Raw genomic sequence first — 27,317 nt, 5'->3', positions numbered from 1 at the left:
CTTTTGTTATAATGGTGGCAGCCATTCCAAATCAGCCCCAGCCCAGTGCTTACACCTACAGCAGTACACTAGATCTGCAAAGATTGGAAAGGATCCAAGTAGATATTTGATTTCTGCAGGAAATGAATACATTGGCATTTGTTTCATGGAGTTCATTTTCAGAGAACAATTTGTGATGCAAATAAGCTGCAGCAGGCAGCGCAAACAGGTCCTAGTTAAAGCAAAGAGCTGAGAGCTAGAGAGCGAGAGAGCGAGAGAGCGAGAGAGCGAGAGAGCGAGAGAGCGAGAGAGCGAGAGAGCGAGAGAGCGAGAGAGCGAGAGAGCGAGAGAGCGAGAGAGCGAGAGAGCGAGAGAGCGAGAGAGAGAGAGAGAGAGAGAGAGAGAGAGAGAGAGAGAGAGAGAGAGAGAGAGAGAGAGAGAGAGAGAGAGAGATCGATCCTCATTTGTGACCTAATCCATAGACGGGAGATAATTTCACCCCGAGAAGCCTGGCGTGCCAAATGACCGGCAAAATATAAAAACAAAATGTGTTTGATCTGGTTAATTTTCTTGGCTCAACAGCGTGGATTAGTTTTTTTTAATGATATGGCGTTAATGAAGAACCTGTGGCTGAGGCTGGAAGGTCTACTATGCGAGACAGCTAGCACAGCTCAGACTATGATGGATCTGGAGCTAGCAGCTTTAGCTATGCGGCAAGACTGAGGAAAAATAACTAGGTCGTTCCACCAATTCAGTGCCTTCACCTAATTGAAACATTCTGTCACAAAGAGCGCATGTTAACTTAATAAAAAAACATGTTGTTTTCCCCACCTCAAAAATACTACAGTAAGTGCCAAATAAAGTAACATGGTTGACTGTAAGAGGATTGACGATTTAGTCTTAAATCAGCCGTGAATCCCCTTGTGAGAGGGGAAATGGAAGCTTGTTGTGTGCAACAGGGAGGGGCAGTTAAATGCAAGCTTCACCTTAAAATGATTCACTAATCACATTAAATAAATATTTATCTTCAGAAATGACTTTGTCAAAGCAACAAACTAACAAGGCCTTTACAATGGTGGTGAAAATTTGGGAGACATTTTGGGGTTAAGTGGGTTAAAATCGTCCTAGAAGTTATGAGAGGGTACATGGAAGGACATGTCAAAGTTAATGAATTTTGGCACTTGCGCAAGTCTTTATTAGTATAATAAATATAATCTATTGAATTCGCCATGTGGTCCATACTAAAAAGGGCATTTCATTGAATATAACAGGCTTTTAAAATTCAATATTGGTGCACAACTTCTACTTAAATATCAAAGAGACGCAAGATGCAACTATTTTGTGGAATGACAACTACAGTGAGGGAAAAAAGTATTTGATCCCCTGCTGATTTTGTACGTTTGCCCACTGACAAAGAAATGATCAGTCTATAATTTTAATGGTAGGTTTATTTGAACAGTGAGAGACAGAATAACAACAAAAAAATCCAGAAAAACACATGTCAAAAATGTTATAAATTGATTTGCATTTTAATGAGGGAAATAAGTATTTGATCCACGCTCAAGCATAAATATTTCTGGCACCCAGGTGTATTTTATACAGGTAACGAGCTGAGATTAAGGAGCACACTCTTAACCTCTTATGGCTAGGGGGCAGTATTTTCACGGCTGGATAAAAAACGTACCCGATTTAATCTGATTATTAGTCCTGCCCAGAAACTAGAATATGCATATAATTATTAGCTTTGGATAGAAAACACTCCAAAGTTTCTAAAACTGTTTGAATGGTGTCTGTGAGTATAACAGAACTCATTTGGCAGGCCAAAACGTGAGAAGATTCTGTACAGGAAGTACCCTGTCTGACCATTTCTTGCCCTTCTTTGTCATCTCTATTCATTACAAAGGATCTCTGCTGTTACGTGACACTTCCTACGGCTCCAATGGGCTCTCAGAGCCCGGGAAAAACCTGAATGACGTAATTCAAAGCCCTGGCTGAAACACACGCGCGCTTTTGCTAAGTGGTCTATCAGCAGACAGAAGGCTTAGGCGCGTGCACTGGCCGCCCCCGCCTTTCTGTTTTTCCCTCTTTTTACCGAAACACAGATTCCCGGTCGGAATATTATCGCTTTGTTACGAGATAAATTGCATAAAAATTGATTTTAAACAGCGGTTGACATGCTTCGAAGTACGGTAATGGAATATTTACAATTTTTTTGTCACGAAATGCGCCATGCGCGCGACCCTTCTTTACCATTCGGATAGTGTCTAGAACGCACAAACAAAACGCCGCTGTTTGGATATAACGATGGATTATTTGGGACCAAACCATACATTTTTTATTGAAGTAGAAGTCCTGGGAGTGCATTCTGACGAAGAACAGGAAAGGTAAGACCATTTTTCTTATAGTAAATCTGATTTTGGTGAAGGCTAAACTTGCCGGGTGTCTAAATAGCTAGCCCGTGATGGCTGGGCTATGTACTTAGAATATTGCAAAATGTGCTTCATCCGAAAAGCTATTTTAAAATCGGACATATCGAGTGCATAGAGGAGTTCTGTATCTATAATTCTTAAAATAATTGTTATGCTTTTTGTGAACGTTTATCATGAGTAATTTAGTAAATTGTTAGTAAATTCCCCGGAAGTTTGCGGGGGTATGCTAGTTCTGAACGTCACATGCTATTGTAAAAAGCTGTTTTTTGATATAAATATGAACTTGATTGAACAAAACATGCATGTATTGTATAACATAATGTCCTAGGTGTGTCATCTGATGAAGATCATCAAAGGTTAGTGCTGCATTTAGCTGTCTTCTGGGTTTTTGTGACATATGCTAGCTTGAAAAATGGGTGTCTGATTATTTCTGGCTGGGTACTCTGCTGACATAATCTAATGTTTTGCTTTCGCTGTAAAGCCTTTTTGAAATCGGACAGTGTGGTTAGATTAACGAGAGTCTTGTCTTTAAATAGCTTTAAAATAGTCATATGTTTGAAAAATTGAAGTTTTCGGATTTTAGAGGAATTTGTATTTCGCGCCACGCCCATCATTGGATATTGGAGCAGATGTAAGAGGTTAAAGGGAGTGCTCCTAATCCCAGCTCGTTACCTGTATAAAAAGACACCTGTCCACAGAAGCAATCAATCAGATCCCAAACTCTCCACCATGGCCAAGACCAAAGAGCTCTCCAAGGATGTTAGGGACAAGATTGTAGACCTACACAAGGCTGGAATGGGCTACAAGACCATCGCCAAGCAGCTTGGTGAGAAGGTGACAACAGTTGGTGCGATTATTCGCCAATGGAAGAAACACAAAAGAACTGTCAATCTCCCTCGGCCTGGGGCTCCATGCAAGATCTCACCTCGTGGAGTTGCAATGATCATGAGAACGGTGAGGAATCAGCCCAGAACTACACGGAAGGATCTTGTCAATGATCTCAAGGCAGCTGGGACCAGTGTCACCAAAAAAAAAATTGGTAACACAATACACCGTGAAGGACTGAAATCCTGCAGCGCCCGCAAGGTCCCCCTGCTCAAGAAAGCACATATATATGCCCGTCTGAAGTTTGCCAATGAACATCTGAATGATTCAGAGGACAACTGGGTGAAAGTGTTGTGGTCAGATGAGACCAAAATGGAGCTCTTTGGCATCAACTCAACTCGCCTATGACCCCAAGAGCACCATCCCCACCGTCAAACATGGAGGTGGAAACATTATGCTAAGGGGGTGTTTTTCTGCTAAGGGGACAGAACAACTTTACAGCATCAAAGGGACGATGGACGGGGCCATGTACCATCAAATCTTGGGTGAGAACCTCCTTCCCTCAGCCAGGGTATTGAAAATGGGTCGTGGATGGGTATTCCAGCATGACAATGACCCAAAACACACGGCCAAGGCAACAAAGGAGTGGCTCAAGAAGAAGCACATTAAGGTCCTGGAGTGGCCAAGCCAGTCTCCAGACCTTAATCCCATAGAAAATCTGTGGAGGGAGCTGAAGCTTCGAGTTGCTGAGCGTCAGCCTCGAAACCTTAATGACTTGGAGAAGATCTGCAAAGAGGAGTGGGACAAAATCCCTCCTGAGATGTGTGCAAACCTGGTGGCCAACTACAAGAAACGTCTGACCTCTGTGATTGCCAACAAGGGTTTTGCCACCAAGTACTAAGTCATGTTTTGCAGAGGGGTCAAATACTTATTTCCCTCATTAAAATGCAAATCATTTTATAACATTTTTGACATGCGTTTTTCTGGATTTTTTTGTTGTTATTCTGTCTCTCACTGTTCAAATAAACCTACCATTAAAATTATAGACTGATAATTTCTTTGTCAGTGGGCAAACGTACAAAATCAGCAGGGGATCAAATACTTTTTTCCCCTCACTGTATAATTAGTTAAATAGAGAGCAATATATTTAGTATTGAAATTCCCATTGGTCTCTATTCAAATCTGAATTCAACTGTATGGAAGAGTTTATCCCTTAGCTACTGCAAAGCACTTTGTGACTACTGCTGAGGTGCAAATTCCTTTATGAATTAAATTTGATTGATTGGTTGATAGCCCCTCACAGCTCTGCCACATTGGCTTTACGTTACTGCCGTTAGTGATGCCGTTTGTGACCGTTTGATGCATTACTTTACTGCTGTCTATAACTCCTGATTCTAAACAGGGAGGTGAGTAAAGATAACGACAGTGTGGCTACTTTCATGTTCTTTCAAAGTCAAATGTCTGGTCTTATCAACATTTGGCAACAGTAGTTGACAGACCTGATATCAAATAACTTCCGGTTACACACACACACACACACACACACACACACACACACACACACACACAAGCGCCTCCAGCCTAAATCTACCTTGGCTTGTCGGATGAGATAAAAAAATTTTTTTAAAAAGGCAGGTACAAACGTGGAGCTAAATAAGACACAATTGACTGACTTTGAAAACAAAATATCCTTTCCAATAACCGCAACACACAACAAATTGAGCATCGACAGCATAAGTACATCCGTGCTCCCCACAGGTGTTTAGAGAAGGTCTCCTATTGGCTGATTCCTCTCCCAGACACTAATTGGAGGCATCAGAGGCCCAGGGAGCATTAGTGTATTCATGTTGCATGCTTGTGACCTTTCCACACTCATCCTCTGCTCTTCAGAGGGCCAGACCAACAAGTCTGTAACCACTATTTTAATGGAAAATCTGCAAAGGACCTGTGAGTTGCCCCATGACTCATGAAGGAGGATTCGACAACACATCATCAATAATTGCATTATAGATCAAGTCATTTTGGGAAAAACTTCAGCGTAATATGCTTTTTCCTGCACAGATACATTGGCCCATTGGGAATTAATAAAAGTTCATTGAAGTGAGGTGAATTGAACTAAACTGACTGTTTCGCCTGGATAGAGGTAGGAGTCACTTGAGCAATGTCGCACAATATCAAACAAGTAACACTAAACCCTTCAAGGCCGCAAAGTGAAAGATAGAGCGGTCTTTAGTGGCTCATTCACTAGCATGCAGACAAATGTTTGTGAAAGGCTGAGCAAAGCACCTGAAATCCTGTGAAGACTGTGAATAATGTGGGCTGGGACTCCCAACTCCCTGTGCAGCTCATTCTCTACAGTGAAAAAGCTCAGCGCCACTCTGCAAAAAGAAACAATGTCTGCACCGATTGTTTCACAGCAATTAGCAGGATAGAACTCCTTGTCTTATATGGTTGAACAAAGTGGCAACTCAAGGACAAGGAAATTGGATGACGGAATCAACTTGTCTTGTATGAGGTGGGGACTCACTCCTTAGAGTACCTGTAAATCAGCCATCAGACATGCAGCACTGCCTCTTCAACCTCAGGAGGCTGAAGAAATTTGACTTGTCACCAAAAACACAAACCTTTACAGATGCACATTCGAGAGCATCCTGTCGGGCTGTATCAGTGCCTGGTACGGCAACTGCACCGCCCACAACCGTAAGGCTCTCCAGAGGGTAGTGAGGTCTGCACAACGCATCACCGGGGGAAAACTACCTGCCCTCCAGGACACCTACACCACACGATGTCACAGGAAGGCCAAAAAGATCATCAAGGACAACAACCACCCGAGCCACTGCCTGTTCACCCCACTATCATCCAGAAGGCGAGGTCAGTACAGATGCATCAAAGCTGGGACCGAGAGACTGAAAAACAGCTTCTATCTCAAGGCCATCAGACTGTTAAACAGCCATCACTAACATTGAGTGGCTGCTGCCAACATACTGACTCATCTCTAGCCACTTTAATAATTACAAATTGGATGTAATAAATGTATCACTTGTCACTTTAAACAATGGCACTTTATAGAATGTTTACATACCCTACATTACTCATCTCATATGTATATATTGTACTCTATACCATCTACTGCATCTTGCCTATGCCATTCGGCCATCGCTCATCCATATATTTATATGTACATATTCTTATTCATTCCTTTACACTTGTGTGTATAAGGTGGTTGTTGTGAAATTGTTAGATTACTTGTTAGATATTACTGCACGGTCAGTACAAGAAGCACAAGCATTTCGCTACACTCGCATTAACATCTGCTAACCATGTGTATGTGACCAATAAAATGTGATTTGAGACCACACCTAGCAGGCCTAATGATTAAGATAAATCTGACATGTTGTAATTTAGGCCGTGTCATTTATGAGTGAAATGAAGGGATGGAGCAGGAGGGATAACAAAGAAAAAGAGAGGGGGAGTGGAGGGGGAGGAAGGGCGATGTAGAAGGGAGAATAAGAGAGGAGCTTGTAGGCTACTGGAAGGGAGAGCGAGAGAGGAGTAGAAGGAAGTGTGAGAGAGATGGCACTCCCTCGGGGATGAGAAAGCTAATAGAGCACATAACAGTGAACGCTCCTCTCGTCACTACAAAATGTCAGAGGCACACATCACAGAATGTGGCAGATAAACACCAGTGACTAGCGACTTGTCTGGGCCTGGAGGCTTGGCACTGTGGCTTTCTTCAGACTCTCTGGGACCGATGACAACGTGACACGCATAGCAACAGCGCTTTACCTGGCTGAGTGACCCGGCGACAGAGTCTGCTAACTAACCAGGGCCTGGTTTCCCAATAGCGATGGAACTTAGGTTTATGAGTGTTTTAACGATGCATCTTTCCCGCAAACGGTTGAAAATTGAACATGCATTTCCCTAAACACCACGGAGAGAGATCGCTAAGTGCATTGTTGGATAATGGCGCCGGAGGGGATGGCTGCCGTATTACGGGCTCATAACTTATTATTTGTACATAATGTTGATGCTACTGTCTCTTATGACCGAAAAGAGCTTCTGGACATCAGAACTGCGATTATTCACCCCAAACTGGATGAAGATTTTTTATTTAATGAGTTTGACGTGAAGGATATAGTGCTTTCTCGAGATCAGGCCCAAATCCCCGTCATTCGCATGAAGAAAAGACGGAGAAAAAGTGGGCGGAGGTCGGGGTGCCTTGTGAGACATCGTAGGCAAGTGGATAAACCCCACTACCATCCGTACTATTGGCCAATGTCCAATCATTGGAAAATTGTCTTGAAGATCTACGATTAAGATTATCCTATCAACGGGACATTAAAAACTGTAATATGCTCGCTTCGAGGCAAGCAACACTGAAGCATGCATGAGAGGACCAGCTGTTCCGGATGACTGTGTGATCACGCTCTCCGTAGCCGACATGAGCAAGGTCAAACAGGTCAACATTCACAAAGCCGCGGGGCCAGACGGATAACCAGGACGTGTACTCAAAGCATGCGTGGACCAACTGTCAAGTGTCTTTACTGACATTTTCAACCTCACCCTGACCGAGTCTGTAATACCTACATGTTTCAAACAGACCACCATAGTCCCTGTGACAAAGGAAGTGAAGGTAACCTGCCTAAATTATTACCGCTCCGTAGTACTCACATTGGTAGCCATGACGTGCTTTGAAAGGCTGGTCATGGCTCACATCAACACCATCATCCCGGAAACCCTAGACCCACTCCAATTCGCATACCGCCACAACAAATCCACAGATGACGCAATCTCAAATCGCAATCCACACTACCATTTCCCACTTGGACAAAAAGAACACCTATGTGAGAATGCCGTTCATTGACTACAGCTCAGCGTTCAACACCATAGTGCCCACAAAACTCATCACTAAGCTAAGGACCCTGAGACTAAACTCCTCCCTCTGCAACTGGATCCTGAACTTCCTGATGGGCCACCCCCAGGTTGTAAGAGTAGGCAACAACACATCTGCCACGCTGATCCTCAACATCTGTCGCCCCCCTCATGGGTGCATGCTTAGTCCCCTCCTATACTCCCTGTTCATCCACGACTGCGTGGCCAAGCACGACTCCAACACCATCATTAAGTTTGCTGATGACATAACAGTGGTAGGCCTGATCACCGACAATGAGAAACTATAGGGAGGAGGTCAGAGACCTGGCAGTGTGGTGCCAGGACAACACTTCTCCCTCAATGTGAGCAAGACAAAGGAGCTGATCGTGGACTACAAGAAAAGAAGGGTCGAACAGGCCCCCATTAATATTGACAGGGCTGCAGTGGAGCAGGTCAAGAGCTTCAAGTTCCTTGGTGTCCACATCACCAACGAACTATCATGGTCCAAACACACCAAGACAGTCGTGAAGAGGGCACGACGACACCTTTCCCCCCTCAGGAGACTGAAAAGATTTGGCATGGGTCCCCAGATCCTCAAAAAGTTCTACAGCTGCACCATCGAGAGCATCCTGACCGGTTGCATCATCGCCTGGTATGGCAACTGCTCGGCATCTGTCCGTAAGGAACTACAGAGGGTAGTGTGTACGGCCCAGTACATCACTGGGGCCAAGCTTCCTGCCATCCAGGACCTATATATTAGGTGGTGTCAGAGGAAGGCCCAAAAATTGTAGAAGACTCCAGTCACCCAAGTCATAGACTGTTTTCTCTGCTACCGCACAGCAAGCGGTACCGGAGCACCAAGTCTAGGACCAAAAGGCTCCTTAACAGCTTCTTCCCCCAAGCCATAAGACTGCTGAACAATTAATAAAATGGCCACCCGGACTATTTACATTGACCACCCCATTTGTTTTTACACTGCTGCTACTCGCTGTTTATTATCTATGCATAGTCATCTTACCCCTACCTACACGTGCAAATTACCTCGACTAACCGGTGCATTGACTCGCTACCGGTACCCTCTGTATATAGCCTCATTATTGTTATTTTATTGTGCTACTTTTATTTTATTTAGTTTGTTATTTTACCTGAAATGCACAAAGTCCTTTTTTCCCCCTGGATCTTTGTACAATTTTACTCTGACAATTAATTCACAGAAAAAAAGGGTTTCCAGTAATCTCTTCTCCTTCTTCTTCTGTGGACTTTATATGGCAGTTGGCAACCAACTTTGAGGTGCATTACCACCACTGAATGGAGTGTGGACCTCAGCTCAGCTTCCAATCACCCACGTGGGTATACGCTCCTAAAAACCAATGAGGAGATGGGAGAGGCGGGACCAGTCAAACATTTGGACACACCTACTCCTTCAAGGATTTTTCTCATGCCAAGAGTGTGCAAAGCTGTCATCAAGGCAAAGGGTGGCTACTTTGAAGATTCTCAAATATACAATTTATTTTGCTGTGTTTTTCGTTACTACATGATTCCATGTGTTATTTCATAGTTTTGATGTCTTCACTATTATTCTACAATGTAGAAAATAGTACAAATAAAGAAAAACCCTTGAATGAGTAGGTGTGTCCAAACTTGACTGGTACTGTATGTGTACATTTATTTTGCAACACGAGCGGTGTGGTCAGCCTGTTAGCTGTTCTACGAGTGTTCAGAGTCAGACTTAACGATGCTCCTATGAAGGTTCTAACAATGAATGTAGCCTTAAATTGCTTTTGGGAAATCAGGCCCAGGCCAAGCAGAGCAAGAAGGAAGGATTTAGTGCTGGAACAGTTTCGTATCTGGTGCCAGTTGAAGATGATAAGGGCTAGGTGTTCTCACTTGGTCTTATACAGTGTGTGTGTGTGTGTGTGTGTGTGTGTGTGTGTGTGTGCGCGCGCGTATGAATATATTCTGTATCATCATTATCATTTAAAAGCACATCTTAATAAGCACCAGTAAAATAATCTAGCATCATTACTCAAGAAGGTGAGTAAGTCAGCAAACACACTAGGGATTTGTTGATCACAGCATCAAACTGAGAACATTTTGCTACTTCAACCGAGCTTGAGTGCCAAAAATGATCCATTCCTTGCCCTCAGTTATTTGCTATGAATGGTATTCTCGCTTCACAAATGCATTTCAAAATTACTGAGAAAGTAAGCATACACCTAGAGCCAAAACTGGGAACACACACAGAAAGGTCATCTTCGTGTCTGCTGAATGACGTACACTAGTCGCCTTCGTGTCAACTGTAACACATGAATCATTGGTCCAGACACAACCAATGAGAGAGTGATGTGTGCGTCACCACGTCATTCTCAATAACTTTGTGCTCTCATGCTTCACTCAATGCTTTGAGGCCCTTTATTCTCCCCAAACCCTTGGGGACAGACAAAGCCATTCTGTACACAGGCTGACAAACACAGTGTCTTCATTATACTCTAGGGGGCAGAGTCGAGTCACAACGCTACACTCCCACTGTGCTAGCACCACCATCAAAAGCTGGGACCCACACTTACTCCAGCCACAGGAGCAATCTGTCAGGGGGAAATGGAGCTCAGGTATAAAATGTGCAGAGACAGCAGAACTGACTGGAGAGACACAGTCGGGAGTCAGAGTGGGGAGTGTGTGTGCCTGGCTCCCCAGCCGCTCCCTGTGAGCCTGACTGTTTTGATGCATAATTAAGATAGTCAAACTTAATGAAGCACTGTGGACTAAAGTTCACGGGATCCCCAGGCTCCGTTTACACTGTTACAGTCAGGATGGGGAGAGAATGCCAGGCTTCTAGCCTTCACCGGAAACACTGTGTGGAGAGTGCTGAGTGTGCAGGTGTGTGTGTGTGTGTGTGTGTGTGTGTGTGTGTGTGTGTGTGTGTGTGCACCCATGTGTAAGCGTGTGGTGGGGAAATTAGGGCATGAGTAAACAAAAAGACACACCCTACCACTATTTGCTATACAGACAACCACACACACCACAGTCAAAAATACAGGGTCGAGTGAAATGGGAGAATGATGACCTTACCTGGAGGGTGCCGTCGCTGAGCAGCTCTCTGCCAGCAAAGATGACTCTCAGCTGCTCCGGCTGTACCCCCTGCAGCATCCCCACCTTCTCCTTCAGCACTGCGATGCTGGCCCCCTCCTCCAGCTCCACTGGGAAGCCATGGCTGGAGTTAAACCTCACATACACTAGAGAGACAGAGAGAGGAGAGACTGGTGAGAACTCAGAGACAATAGTGAACAATAGGTAGAGAGAGATAGAGAGATAGAGAAAGAGACATTTGACTTTTTGTCTTTCTTTATTGAACCATTCTCATTTCATTTAAAACTCACCACCCCCCCCCTAAAAATAAAACCAAAAATACATCCTGTGATGCATACATGTACCATACTCGCCTTTCCAGCAACCACATGATACAAACCAACATCACAATACTCAAAACAATACCCACTCCTACAACCGTATATCCAAAACATCTTCCCCAGCTATACAGACAGCCCCCCCAACACACCATATCTCCTGAAACATCTCCACACTTTTTATCATTTTATAGAACTCAAACTCAACCCTAAGGCGCGCAGAGACCATCCCATTAAACAATAGTAAAGGGTCTGTTATCCCCCCACCTTTGACCCTGTTCCTCCTTGTTAGCCAAATAGACAACTTCGCCTGAGCAAAGAGAAAATTCAACAAAACACATTTGGCCTTCTCCTTATTTGAATACCTGTATCCCATTATGAACACCCCAACAGTAAAGACCACCCCCAACCTCTCACACAGACATTCCAACAGAGACATTAATGGAATTAACCTGGTGCACACAGAAAACACATGGTGCACTGTTTCTTTCCTTTTACAGAAAGGACACTCCTGCCCAACTCCCGGTTCAACCCGTGCCAGCCAGCTGTTAGTGGCCAGGGCTCCATGTAGAACCCTCCACTGGAGGTCCCCTGACCTCTTTGGTGCTGGGGGTTTGTAGAGCCCCCTCCATCTAAAACCCACCATACTCTCCGCCCCACATACCCCCTGCCACTGATGTGCCTTTACTCCTGTTAGGCTCCTAATGTTCCTCACCTTAACACAGAGGTTGTAGAGGGCTTTACCTCCCACCCCTTCAAACTCCCCCAGGCTCGGAGTGTTAAAATCTAACAAGTCCTCCAGACCCCCTTGCCAGTCTCCAGTCTCTGCCGTCACCTGCAGTGGCGGAAAGCTTGGTGGCCCCTCTCCCTTTGGCTGCTCAAACATCCCTCTTACCGGCTCAGACAGTGCCTCCTGGACCTCCTCCAGGAATCTCTCCAGCAGCCTAAGAGACATTATCCCTGTTTGCTGTGCCAAGACTTCCGGGCTTTTCCACCCCTCCTCTCCCAGCAGTCTCAAGTCACTCAGCCTTTTTACACCCCCTGCCATCAGTTGTCTCTGCAGGGTGGCCGACTGGACCGATCTCAAAGGGATGGCTGGGTTGTGGAAGATAGGCTCCTCCCACACCCACAGCCCAGGCTCCACACCCCCTTCTCGTGTGGGCCTTAGCAGCTGCCAGGCCCTCAGCACCCCAGAGTAAAAGTCTGAGAGACCTGCTGTACTCAGCCTCTCCAGCCTCATGAGGAACAGCTGCCGGTCCAACCCTAATCCGCCAGCTCTCCTCAGCAGCGCGCATGCTGGTTCCCTCCAGCCAACGTCAGTATGGTACAGCAGTCTCTGCAACGCCTTTAGCCGGAAAGCAGCCATCCTGCTCTCCAGTTCCACCAGGCCCTGTCCTCCTTCATGGACGGTCATATACAACACTGCTGCCCTCAGCCAGTGATGGCCCGACCAGAAGAAGTCCACCAGCTTGCGTTGCAGGTCTGCGAGCAGACCGGCGGGGGGGTTGAGGACAGCCAGTTTATGCCACAGGGAAGATGCCACCAGGTTGTTAATTATCAGCACCCTCCCTCTATATGACACTTGGGACAGGAGCCACCTCCACCTGCCCAGTCTTGACACCACTGCCTGTGACAGCCCCTCCCAGTTCTTCCTGACCCACCTCTCCGAGCCCAGGTACACCCCCAACACTTTAAGCCCTTCACAACCCCACTGCAAACCCCCTGGAAGCAGAGGAGGAGCCCTATCCCCCGCATAACAGAGCTTTGCTCTTGCCCCAGTTTACCTTAGCTGAAGAAGCTCCCTCGTACACCTTCAGACTGGTCTCCAGTGCCTGCATATCTTGGCCATCCCTGACCATCACAGAAACATCATCTGCATATGCTGACACTGCTATTCCTGTCAACACATCCATGCCCGTCCAGCACACTCCCTGCAGTCTCCTGCATAGCAGTCCTAAAAAAGGCTCAATGGCTAGTGTGTATAACTGCCCAGATAGAGGGCATCCTTGTCTAATGCCCCGTCTCACCCAGACTGGCCTACTGAGCCCCCCTCCCACCTTGACCATGCATGACGCCCCAGCATACAACAGCTTCACACAGGTCAAAAAACTCCTCCCAAACCCAAACACAGACATCACATTAAACAGATACTCATGGTCCACTCTGTCAAAAGCCTTCTCTTGATCTAAAGAGACCAGTCCGAAGTTCACATTAGACCCTCTCGACAAGTCCAACATGTCCCTAATTAAGAACAAGTTTTCCGTGATTGAGCGTCCCGGTACACAATATGTTTGGTCCTTATGTACTATCGAGTCCAAGTGGGACTTCAGTCTGTTAGAGAGGACCTTGGCAAATATCTTGTAATCCGCACAGAGCAATGCCACAGGCCTCCAGTTCTTAAGTTCACACAAGTCCCCTTTTTTGGGCAGGAGAGTCAGAGCCGCCCGACGGCAGCTCATCGGCAACTCTCCTACCCCGACGCATTCACGCAACACGCAAAAGAAATCCTGTCCAATTATTCCCCAGAATTTTTTATAAAACTCCATTGGGAGTCCATCAACCCCCGGTGCACGACCGGTGGACATCTGGGTTACGGCCTCTGCCAGTTCATGGGACAACAGAGGAACGTCCAAATCATCCCTCTGTGCCAGAGAGAGTTTAGGGAGTCCTGTGAACAAGACCTGAGCACACAAAGGATCACACTCTTCTGCCCTATACAATTCAGTATAAAACTCCACAGTCCGCTCCCGCATCTCACCCACCACAGAGGTCACCCGCCCATCAGACAGCCGTAGACAATGCATACCCTTGGCTTCACTGCTCTGTCTTTCCAAACCAAAGAAGGAGGAGCTGGGAGCATCCATCTCCTTGAGCATGGAGAATCTAGCTCTTACAAGTGCTCCCTTTGCTTTAACCTGGAAAAAACTGCCCAGGTCCCTGCGTAATTCAGCTAAATTAGCCTGGAGGCCTACATTGCCTTGCCCCACCATCTGTACCTCCATCTCCCTAATACACCGCTCTAGTTCCCCCAAAACTCTCCTAGCCTCTGAGGATGAGAGAGCTGTGTACTGTTGACAGAAAAGCCGAATTTGGACTTTCCCCACATCCCACCATTGGCTCAGAGACTCATAATCCTCTATTCGCTGCCTCCACCTTTCCCAGAAGTCTGGAAACCTGCGCAAAAAGTGGCATCTTGTAAGAGCTTTACATTGAATTTCCAATAGGATGCCTGCCGGGGCCCTGGTGGAATAGACAGCCGAGCCATGGTTATATGATGATCGGAAAACCCCACTGGGAGAATGGTAGCGCCCAACAGCCTATTGCTCCGATTCCTAGACATATAAAAACGATCAAGTCGGGCTGCACTCACCCTAGCCCCAAAAACCTTCACCCATGTATACTGTCTTGTGTTCGGATGTTTAGTTCTCCAAACATCCACTAGGTCAAACTGATTAATAATATCCCTTAACACTCCCACTGACACTGAATGAGGCTCTTCCCCAGTTCTGTCTTTTGTAAAATCCATTGTGCAGTTCCAGTCCCCTCCAACCACCAGTGTCTCCTCAGGCGCTACCTGAGAGTTCCTGTCTAAGACTCCCAAATAGAACCCCTCTTTCTCTCCCTGTGTTAGGCGCATACACATTTATAAAGACAAACCCCATGTTGTTAATTTCTGCTTTAACAACAAGGAGCCTACCCCTACACACCTCCTTTGAGGAGCAAATTTTTACAGACAGACCCGGTGCAAAAAGGACTGCCACTCCTGCACTAAGATTTGTCCCATGGCTCAACACACTTGCCCCTTTCCACCAGAGCCCCCAATCGACTTCATTCAATACATCACTATGTGTCTCCTGCAGAAACAACACCTGTACTTTTTTTTGTTTTACATATTCACCCAACACACTCCTCTTTCCCGCATCTCTGGCGCCATTTATATTGAGCGAGCCTACCCGTAGAGTCTCCATAAGAAGTGGGAGAAAAGCCAGCAGAGAAAGAGACCAATAGCAAAGCTCAAAATCCCCAGTGTCAGAAAGAAAATATACATCTAAACAGTGTCCGAAGGTAGACCCTTACGCACTGTTGTGACCCACTTCCTCAACCTAAACCGTTTCCTGGGTGAGAGGACACCATGCCCCTCATTTCTCACAGCATGTTGTACTGATCGTACAAACTTTCTTGAATCAGGGAAAAAAGCCTCAAGATTGACTTTTTTCCCCTTGGTCTCATTCAGGAACCTTGTCAGTTCCCTCACCGTGTACTTAGACCCCTCTGCTTGACTGGCTGTCAGCTCCGGGCCCATTGAAGAGGAGTCTGAAAAAAATAACTCCTCATCCTCTTCCTCAGACTCACTTTCCTCCTCATCTCTATCTCCCACCCTGACCACCTGCCCTTCCTCTCTGGTCAGGGCATCTCCCACAGCAACAGGCAAAGTTTCCATTGTGCCTTTAACCACACCCTTTTTCCTTTTCCGCTTGGCACCCTCCTCCTCCCCCCTAGTCTCTTACACTTCCCCACTGTACTCTCCTCATCCACTGTCATAACCTGACTAGACTTAGCATCCTCTACACCACCCTCCATATCATAGCTAAGCCCAGCCTCAGCTACCCCACCATCTCTAGCCTGACAAGGCTCAGCCTCCACTACCCCACCATCTCTAGCCTGACTAGACCCAGCCTCCACTACCCCACCATCTCTAGCCTGACTAGGCCCAGCCTCCGCTACACCACCATCTCTAGTCTGACTAGACCCAGCCTCCGCTACACCACCATCTCTAGTCTGACTAGACCCAGCCTCCGCTACACCACCATCTCTAGTCTGACTAGACCCAGCCTCCGCTACACCACCATCTCTAGTCTGACTAGACCCAGCCTCCTCTACCCTACCATCTCTTGCCTTACTAGACCCAGCCTCAGCTACCCCACCATCCCTGGTATGACTAGGCCCAGCCTCTGCTGTCTGCATCTCATTACCCCCTGCACTTTGATCTCGATTTCCCCCACCAGCGCTTGTACCCTCACTTTGTCTACGGCCTTTATGTGGGCATGCAAAGCTCTTATGCCCCAAATCCCCACACTCAAAACACCGTAGACTGTCTGTGCTGGCAAACCCTGCATAGAGCCCCTCCCCATGCCTCACTTTAAAATGCACATTTAGCTGTTGCTCATTGTTGTTCAGAAACATAAACACTTGCCTCCGGAACGAAACAACGTGCTTAACAGCAACTGCCTGAAAGCCTGCCGACAGTACACGAAACCCGCTAGCAAACTTACCAAAACGACTCAGCTCTTTCCTGATCTGATCGTCCGTAATAAACGGAGGTAAATTTGCAACGACTACTCTTGTCGAAGGGGTAGAAAGAGGTAAAACTGGCACCAACACATCCCTTACAAATATTCCGCTAGCAATTAGCCTACCAACCAAATGTTCTCTTTTCATGAACACAACCACAGCTTTGTTCATTCTAGAAGCAGAATGTATAAATTCAGCTCCTACCTGTTCGCCGACCGCGAGCAGAACCTCCTCCACCTTAACTCCATTCTCAGGAACACACCTGAATCCATGCCGTATAGACAGCGTCTCCTCCGCGCTAGGCTGAGAAGCCATCGCGCATACCACACCTTGCAAACCCCAGAAAACTTACTCTGTCCTCTTCCACCCTAACTCTGAAAAAAAACTGTGGATACCGCTAAAACAAATATTGCATTAACCGTACACCATAGAAAATAAAATGTAAGGAAAAGATCAAGACAAGAGTCTAGAAAGTTAGTTAGGACAGAGTCCTCCTCACCAAACACTCAAACTCCCAAAAATTCCCAGCATGCACAGACAGAGACAGAGAGACAGAGAGACAGAGAAAAAGAGACGCTTGTGTGTCAAAAGATGCAAAAAGAGAATGAGACAAGAGGTCTGAGGGGTCAGAGAGGGGAGAAGAGAATACAAAGGCGATAGGCTAGACATAGGGGACCTTAACACAGAAGTAACAGAGGAGGTGGACAGACCATGGAAATGGAGAAGAAAGAGAGGGAAAGTGGGTACAGAGGAGAGAGAACAAGAGAGGACATGAGGAGAAATAACGGGAATCAGGGAGAACAGATGATAGACAGGAGAAAACAAAGAAACAGGATTTTAAAATTCAGCCGGCTAAGCCAATATGAAAATCCCTGAACCCTTTCATTAAGATGAGTGAGATTTGGAGCAAAGGTATTCTTTCCTGCTATCGTTTCTACTTATTATTTTAATTGAAATGAGTCAACCTTTTCAGAGCCCCTAGAGGCAAGGAGATACATTCAGGACTGTAAAATGGCTGATCGGGGAAATGTCTGCAATCAAATTGGAAATGATGAGCCAATGGAGATGTGTAGACTACTTAGGCATGTTTAAACACACACTGGTTTTGATATGTATTTATTATGGATCCCCACTCTTACTGGGGCATAGTAAAAATGAAGGCAGTAATATACATAATAATATCATTTTTAAACATTAAAAAACCATTTTACAACAGTGTGCCCTCCTGACACTACTACAACACACAATCCTGGTGTACGTGTGTATTTGTATGTGTGTGGTTGAAGGAATACATAATGATGCGAGGTGAATAGGCAAGTGAGCACACACACACACACACACAAAAGCATATAGACTAAGCATACACACATAGGCAATTCCACGATAACTAAATTACGTTCAGTGTCCGATTTTTCACTTAAAAAAATGTACAGTACCAGTCAAGAGTTTGGACACACCTACTCATTCAAGGGTTTTTCTTTATTTTGACTATTTTCTACATTGTTGAATAATAGTGAAGACATCAAAACTATGAAATAGCACATATGGCATCATGTAGTAACCAAAAAAAGTGTTAAATCAAAATATATATTTGAGATTCTTCAAAGTAGCCACCCTTTGCCTTGACAGCTTTGCACACTCATGCATTCTCTCAACCAGCTTCATGAGGAATGCTTTTCCAACAGTCTTGAAGGAGTTCCCACATATGCTCAGCACTTGTTGGCTGCTTGTCTTTCACTCTGCAGTCCAACTCATTCCAAACCTTCTGAATTGAGGTCAGATGACTGGAGGCGAGGTCATCTGATCCAGCACTCCATTACTCTCCTTGGTCAAATAGCCCTTATACAGCTTGGAGGTATGTTTTGGGTCATTGTCCTGTTGAAAAACAAATGATAGTGGGACTAAGCGCAAACCAGATGGGATGGTGCATCGCTGCAGAATGCTGTGGTAGCCATCCTGGTTAAGTGTGCCTTGAATTCTAAATAAATCACAGACAGTGTCACCAGCAAAGCACCCCCACACCACCTCCTCCATGTTTCATGGTGGGAACCACACATGCGGAGATCATCCATTCAGCTACTATATATCCTACAAAGACACAAATTTGTACAGATTTCCACCGGTCTAATGTCCATTGCTCGTGTTTCTTGGCCCAAGCAAGTCTGTTCTTCTTAATGGTGTCCTTTAGTAGTGGTTTCTTTGCAGCAATTCGACCATGAAAGCCTGATTCACGCAGTCTCCTCTGAACAGTTGATGTTGAGATGTGTCTGTTACTTGCTTGAACTCTTATTTGGGCTGCAATTTCTGAGGCTCGTAACTCCAATGAACTTATCCTCTGCAGCAGAAGTAACTCTGGGTCTTCCTGTCTTGTGGCGGTCCTCATGAGAGCAAGTTTCATCACAGTGCTTGATGGTTTTTGCGACTGCACTTGAAGAAACGTTCAAAGTTCTTGACATTTTCCGGATTGACTGACCTTCATTTCTTAAAGTAATGATGGACTGTCATTTCTCTTTTCTTATTTGAGCTGTTCTTGCCATAATATGGACTTAAGTCCATCTTCTGTATACAACCCCTACCTTGTCACAACACAACTGATTGGCTGAAACGCATTAAGAAGGAAAGAAATTCCACAAATTAACTTTTAACAAGGCACACCTGTTAATTGAAATGCATTCCAGGTGACTACCTCATGAAGCTGGTTGAGGGAATGCCAAGAGTGTGCAAAGCTGTCATCAAGGCAAAGGATGGCTACTTTGAAGAATCTAAAATATTAAATATATTTTGATTTGTTTAACACTTTTTTGGTTACTACATGATTCCATATGTGCCATTTCATAGTTTTGATATCTTCCGTATTATTCTACAATGTAGAAAAGAAAGAAAAACGCTTGATTGCTTTGGTGTGTCTAAACTTTTTTATTCTACAATGCTAAACAAAAACAGAAGATTTGACAAAAACACATTTACAGGAACAACTGTGCAGATGCAAAGTTTGATAACATGATATTGGTAAAATGTCCCTCAGTTGTATTCTGTTACCAAACTTTGTATCTGCACAGTTCTTCCTGTAAATGTGTTTATGTAAAATGTTCTGTGAAAATTGTTAAAAGAAGTCCGTGTGCATAGAGTTGTTCAACTTTGAAATCAATGGGTCTTGTTTGGCATACATTTTAAAGTGAAAAACCTGAGTCTCAGCATAATTCCGTTACAGTGGAATTGCCCATACATTGAGTACACCCACTAACACGAACACGTGAGCTAAGCATACACAGAAACATCTTGTACACACACTAACACATACACAGTGTGGAGTAGTCATGGGAACGCAGCATTAATCATAATTATTAGGGGAAATTCGATCGTTTTAGATTTAATGACTGAGGAGGAATAATAAGGTATTCTTCCATTTGGCGCTTAAGGAGTTGACTCAGTTAGGTGATTGCTTGTTGCCAATGTGCGACATTCCCTTTAGAATAGTGTTTCTGCAACATTATTCTGAGACAAATATACTACAAAGCCTTCTGAGATTGTAACAAGAGAAAGTGGACAGACACCATTACGCTATCGGTTTGAACCCATGCTATATCACATCACATACCTGATTTATCTACACAGAAGAGACCACAGTACCTCAAGTCAGAGCAACATCAACAATGACCACTATGACACAATCGTCTCCCGGTTGACTGATCTCTGGCAGCACTACAGCCAATCCAGTCCAAGCGGTGGCCCAAAGTGAATGAGGAGAAGGGCTGATTCTAATTTGTCCCGTCACTGAGATTTCCATAATGTCCCTCATTGTTTTGCATCCAATCCAAGTGGCTAACAAATGAGTAAATTCCTCCTTTGTCATGTTTCATCACAGAAGCCGTCAGTTTGGTGATGGGGGCCATAACGTGCACAGATTACCTGAGTTCTCAGTCTGGGGAGGAAGAGTGACAGAATGCAATCATGTAGCACCAACTCCACCAGGCCGGATTACCAAGCAGAGAGCTCACTGGAAGGCTAACGACTCACAACATAATTCCTCAAACCTGGCTGCATGCACAGAGAAGAATACCAATATTTCCATTCCCAAAACAGGCATTTTCACAAAATAAGAAAAGAGAGAAAGAGACGGCGGGACAATCTAGACTGGAGAAAAATCTAACTGTCAAAACCACTCTATGCATAATGAAATGTGTGTTATTTACTGTTAATGTCCCATGACAGTAATTCAAAAAGAGAGAGAGGCAGAGAGATGCGATGTCACTCAGACCAAGGGGGCAGGGAGGGTATCACGGCCAGCCAATGCTGTGTGTCTGGGCGGAGTGGCAGGCGGTCAGATCGATACGGCCCGCACACAGGCAGAAATATGAAGACGGATTGGCTCAACTCTCAACTGCTGCATCGGAGGGAAATGGGTCTGGGGACTCTTTAGTGCAGGAGGGAGGTGAGATGATGTGAGAGGAGAGGGAGAGATTGACTGGGAGGGGAAAGGGGGAAGATTGAAGAGGGAGGAAGAGGGAGAGTAACGCTGCTACATGGAGAAGGCAGGGAGTTGAAAATATCTCTGTAAAAGGACTCCCTTCATCCTACTGACAGCAGCCCAGGACTTGATCGCTCCAGGGAGTTAAACCCGACAGTGCAGTTTCCCAAAAGGGCCCTGTTAGGCTCTCCAGACGCTAATGCAATGCTATCAGAGGGCTTGGCTGGGCCACCTGTCTCCTTTACGAGTGCACAGCCCACGTCACTACTTTCTTCTTCCTATTGATTAGGGATAAAGCACCCAAATGGCCCTGGCAAAACCGCCGTAAAATACTGCCAACCCCATAGGCCCGAATTTCCCCCGCACATAACTATAAAGAAGATGGATTCCTCAATTCCAGAACTCACTTTGAGCAATTAAGAGAACAAATTCCCATCCAACACTGGGGCTAAGAGCTTTTCTCCCACCACCTCCCTCTCCTCTCCCTTCTTTCTTGAGCCTTATCCTGATAGCTGGTACAGTCAGGTGCAGCGTTTGGTCATGTGTGACGGGTGCTGTGGAGCGATGCTGTACGGTACTGTACGATGAGCCCGGTTCAGGACCAGGCTATCCATCGTGGAGGCTAGCAGCAGCTATGGGGCCAGTGCCAGGTTTATCGGGCCCGGTGACTGTCCACTGGAGGATTCTCTCTTAGATCAACGGTCGGGTGGATTCTGGAGCGCAGCGCCCGTTCATCAGCCGCCCCCACCGCAACCCCGACCCCGGTGCATGAAAGCCAGGAAATAACCCCCCCCCTCCCTCTCTCCCTCCCTCCATCCATCCCTCCCTCCCTCCATCTGTCCTCGCTTATTACATTTGAAGGAAGCGGCCATGTCTGCAGAATGGAGCCTTCAGGAATACCTCTATGCCCCCCCCCCCACTGCAATATGTGGCCAGACTACATCCCCATACAATACCAAGGGATGGAGATAAATAAGAGTCTCCCTGGAGATAAGACTGCAGCGAAGCTGTATTGGGTCTGTGTATGCACAGTGAGCAGAGGTGTAGCTATTTGGGACAGATATGGTGTGATACTACTGTACGTCTGCTGGGTTATTGGAACACTGGCTGGCTGCATTACCTCACTAGGCAAGCAATGTCACGTTCTACCAATAGCACAAAGATGAAGAAGCTAAGATTGCTTTGTGTGTTCTGTGCCACTACAGGAACAGAAAATGCAAAGAAATGATAGTGTCAGTACAATAAAAAAAATGATTTCTAGGTTATTTTCATCAGCGGATATCAGTAATGATAGAAACTGTACTTGGCAAATTCAATGACAATATAACAATTGATGTTTAGAACTATTTTCTCTAATAACAAATGTAACAAGTTCTTATGTGAGCCCTGTGTTGCTGTAGTTGCTTCGACTGTGCCGTTTGGCTCGGCCAAGCCGCCCGTCATCGCTCCATCTGACGGGGACAGAGACAGAGGGAAGTCATTAACAATGGTAATTAACCATTAGCCTGCGTCTGCCACCTGCAGCACCTCAAGAGGGACAGAGCGACAACGCATGTACACATGGCTGGGCTCTGTCAGAGAGGTAGACAGAGTCGCTAAGGTAGAGCAAAGGCACGTTCTCCATATTGATCATCCAGATGTGCTGTTGATGTCGATGACAAATCAGAATATTGTCCAGATAACAAGCCATGTAGAGAACAAGTGCACATTGACCCCTTCATCAATCAATGTAATTCTGAAACAAAACTGCAGATAAAAGCACTTCTCTGGTCTGTGAACACTCCACTGAAACCCCTGAACAACTCTGAGAGGCAGAGTGCGTACTGAAACGGTAGGCTGTACTGTATTAGATGGATACAAGCCCAGGGGTATCAGCAAAAGGCCAGGTGTTCCTACTCATTCCCCTGATCTTTCAGATCCATATTGCCTGCCTCCCCCCTTTCCCCTCTCCTCCTTCCATCTCCATTTCATTTCTCCGTGGCAGCCATCTCACCTGCGCCCTCGCCACTTCCCTGTTATTAGCGCCGTGGCTGCTGGCGGCACATATTTGCATGAGAGCCACTGTAACCAATTCCAATTTCAGCCAGAATTTGTTTTCCCAGACCCCATCTGCGGCTTTTCATTAGAAACTGCGGCGTTCGCTGAAAGGCACCGGTTGCGTTTCAGGTGGCCATTCATTCGCCAGCGGCACTGACGCTTTAAATTATTCGGGGGTCTAATCATTGACTAAACAATAAAGCATTAATTCAGGGAAAATGACTCAAAGAGAGATGTGCTTAGAGGAAAAGGACTGGGGTCCCCAACAGTAAAAGGACTCTAGATCAGAAACTGGCTTGCGCGCACACACACACACACACACACGAGAGATCATGTCCTCTGGGGATGTGCTGTACGTTTTTGTGCCTGAGGCAGAAAAATCAACAATTGAACTACAATGACCTAGACTCCTGGAGCACCTAGAGCAACGCACAAAACTACACACAAAGCCCTGTCATGAGACTCTCCTCACCGTCCCTCCACACCCCACCAAGGTGACCTTGACATCATCTCAGTGGGGCAATACCAGGACCTGGCAAAGACAAGGGGTGATATGAACCCATTGAAATCCATTGAGGATTTAGGTTTCTGTGTGTAGTGGTTCAATAATCCCTCTTCCCTTCAGCCTAGTGACTATGTATTTACCTTGCATTCAACATTGATTGACAGTAATACAGTCATTATCCTCTTGGATTTCCGAGAGGCTTCTATCTTTTCCAGAGGCAATTAGGCACTAACACTGCGTCAGGCCTATCGGAGTATCTGTCCCTTTCAGTCACTTCTGCTCATTTTTCTCTTTACCGCTTGCTCCTTCTCTCCCTCCTGCTCTCTCAATCCATTTCTTTCAATCATTTCTCTCTTGCTGCCTCCTTTTCATGACAGCCAGCTTGGAGATATGAAAACTTGTGACTGACACACCAATTTCCTTTCTGCCATCACACTCTGATGCCCAGATTTCTCAAGATCCTCTTCCTCTGTGCCTCCAGTGAAAGCAATAAATGGAAATATGAATAAAAACACATCGGAATTCAGATAAAGCGCTAAAAGACCTATTGAATGTAAATGTGTGATTATAACTGACACCATTTGAAACTCCACATCTTTTCTCCAAAAGCCTTTGCCTTTGTGTCACTAGTGTTTGTTTTACTCCCAACCAACCACGGGGGTCATGGAATTAAATGCACAATTAGGACTTTTAACAAAGGGGCATAACATACATTTTTGAGGGAAAAAATGCTGCACGTTTGATATCCTCTGAATCTTTGAAGAAAGATACCCTTTATCATACACCTATCCAGATAATGTGGTTAAACATATGTTAAAGTAGGCCTAAACAGTTTGATCATTTTTCGATGAATATGCAAATACCTTGTTACAAGTCTACCCAGTCATTCCATGGCCCCAAAGATTATACAAGTTCAGAGCTAGAACACAGCGTATGATCTACCATGTTCAGTTTGTTTGGGTTGAGGGCTGTCAAATCATTGATATTGTTTGACATGACACTTTCGGGTTTTTTTTCAATTTTACTGCATTGCTAGGAACAAGTAGCGTAATCATTTCGCTGCACCCGCTATAACATCTGCTAAACTGTGTGTGCAACCAATTAACTTTGATTTGAATCAGTGGGAGTCTAGCTTGTCAAGGCTGAGTTAACTAGTCTGTAGTCATAATTAGTCCATCTAACCCAAACTCCAAATAAAACCCACACATTCACTCCTTCTCCACTGTAACCTCTAACCTGCCATGCTCTAGTGTACACTCTTTGGCAAAGGCCTACGTTCACAAGACTGCTGAACTCAACGTGAAGGAACTGACAACACACCACTGCAATGGAATCACATGAGGAGAAACGCAGAAAGCGAATGTGGATACATATTAAAGAAAATTATTCTTGGCCCGGAGTCAATGCAAAGGCAGGAAAGATACTTAGCTGCAACAAACCAAAAATCAATAGCAATTTATTCTCTCCTTGGTCTCTAAACAGAGCAAGTAAATAATCCTGACCCCTCTCGCCCGTCCCAGGAGTACACTGGCGTCTCTCCCTCTCGCTCTCCTCAACCTCTATCGCAGACTTCTCTGGCCCCTCGGAGTAGCACCGCTCAGACTCAATACCTACTGCCACACAGTCCTGCTCCACTAGAAGACATAGCCTATGGCAATTGGTAAGGATTTGGCAATTCACAAGGCAGGTAGTCCAGGTGTGTTTGATTCCCCTCTCCTGTGTCGTTTACATTTTTACACTTTAGTCATTTAGCAGAGGCTCTTATCCAGAGCCACTTAGAGTAGTGAGTGCATAAATGTTCATACTTTTTTGTACTGGTCCCCCTGTGGTAATCAAACCCACACTCCAGGCGTTGCAAACGCCATGCTCTACCAACTGAGCCACACGGGACATGTTGTTTAGGCCTAGGCTATATATTACAGTTACATTCAGTCATCTGCATTTTAATATCATATGAGCAAGATTATATCTTCCTAATGCAGACTCAGCTATTATTACAACTTGCTGTATTATCAAGGTGATTTAAAAAGTCCCATTTCACATGAATATAATGACATTCCCCATAACAAAGGTCTGTCTGTTTTCTTGTGATAGACCTAGTTCTGGGGCCGCGGCGTGTGCGATCATCAACATGAGAGAAATATTGGCCCTCCAGATTTGCTGGATGATGACTTTTCCTTCCTTTCAACACTCCCTCTCATCCCCTTCCCTCTATAGGCCTAGTGCAACTTATTACTAGACAAGCACCATTCAGCCAGCTCAAACCAAATCCTATCTCCTGGGGATGCGTGAGCCAGAGACAGTCTCAGAGTTGATGGGCCGGAGACTCAAGACACAATCGATCCGTCTTCCTCAGACCTTCACTCCTGAGCTTCTCAAAAATCTGACAATTCAAGAGGGTGGAAAGGCTATTTCATTCTCTGGAGATATACCTCAGATTAATGTTGCTCTTGCCTTCAGGTTTAGGGAAGTTTATCGGAGACGTTTCTTGAGAGCATCTCTCTATTTTCTGTTTGCTCCAAGGTGACAACAGTCTTCCTTCATACTCTAGGAGTAGAACTGTCAGTCAAACTAAACCTTAGAAATCGATCGAAGAAACACCTTCTGGCCCTCCAAAACAAAGTGTTGATAATAATAGGCAACTGAGTGACACCATTTTAATAACTTAGCAACAGGGATAGACTCAGACCTTTGCACAAATCTGAACACACTGAAAATATATCATCTTTGTCCTATACTTGACCTTGTATTGATAGGAATAAAAGGAAGATTAAAGTATTAAACATGTTGCCAGATAGTGGTTAATTCTTGGTATTCTGTCACTCAAACACCACCAAAAACTTGGGCCAGAACATCTGGCTACAATGCATGTCACTGGCTGGCACATGGCTTGGATTTGACAGTGTCAGCTGCATGTTCACGTGAACATGTAGTAGAGCTGTTTACCTTGTAAATTATAACCCAGCAAGGTGATAGTACATCTTGTAAGGATGAATACAACTCTCGTGTACACACATAAGGGCTATTCTATAAAACAGCAGCTTGTTATATTGTCAACTGACCAGTAACAAGCCAGGCACAAAAAAAACAGATATCTTATGCACAAAGCATCACGGGTTCGTGGGAATGCTGTTATTCACAAAATAACCTAGAACTGACAACGTCAAATTAACGGACAACACGACTCACTACAACTTTCTCACATACCAATCATGCTGGGGATGTAGCTACGTCCTCTGGTTTTAAGGTGAAGAACTTCATGTCATACGACTGCTGGGGATCTCCATTACAGTATTTGCACGTCTCGAGGACTATGGGAGATGAAGTCCTACTAGTTTCCGTATTATTATTATTATTATTATCTAGTTAAATGTACCTGGCAGCGTCCAAAATAGCTTATGAGCTGTTTCAAATTGAAACATATTTTACATACATTGTACCAGACAGAATCCTACTACGAACGTATCCCACAGGTGCAAAAAAAACACATTCGGAGAGAGAAAAAA

At 45.2% G+C, this 27,317-nt stretch overlaps 1 protein-coding gene across 1 annotated transcript in view; it reads right to left on the bottom strand.

The window, feature by feature from the left end:
* The window catches only part of prkn (parkin RBR E3 ubiquitin protein ligase), a 95,159-nt gene extending 67,872 nt beyond the window's left edge, over positions 1-27,287 (bottom strand). The window contains exons 1-2 of the mRNA XM_029753054.1: positions 27,019-27,287; positions 11,175-11,338 (exon numbers count right to left, since the gene is read on the bottom strand). Of these exons, the coding sequence (XP_029608914.1) occupies positions 11,175-11,338; positions 27,019-27,025 (171 nt within the window). The 5' untranslated portion in view covers positions 27,026-27,287. The remainder of the gene's footprint in view (positions 1-11,174; positions 11,339-27,018) is intronic.
* Between the last annotated feature and the right edge of the window lie 30 nt (positions 27,288-27,317).

Source organism: Salmo trutta, chromosome 5 (genome assembly GCF_901001165.1).
Source record: "Salmo trutta chromosome 5, fSalTru1.1, whole genome shotgun sequence".
In the NCBI taxonomy this organism is placed as follows: Eukaryota; Metazoa; Chordata; class Actinopteri; order Salmoniformes; family Salmonidae; genus Salmo; species Salmo trutta.
The sequence above is the reverse complement of the archived record's forward strand: the minus strand, read 5'-3'. Positions and strand labels throughout refer to the sequence as shown.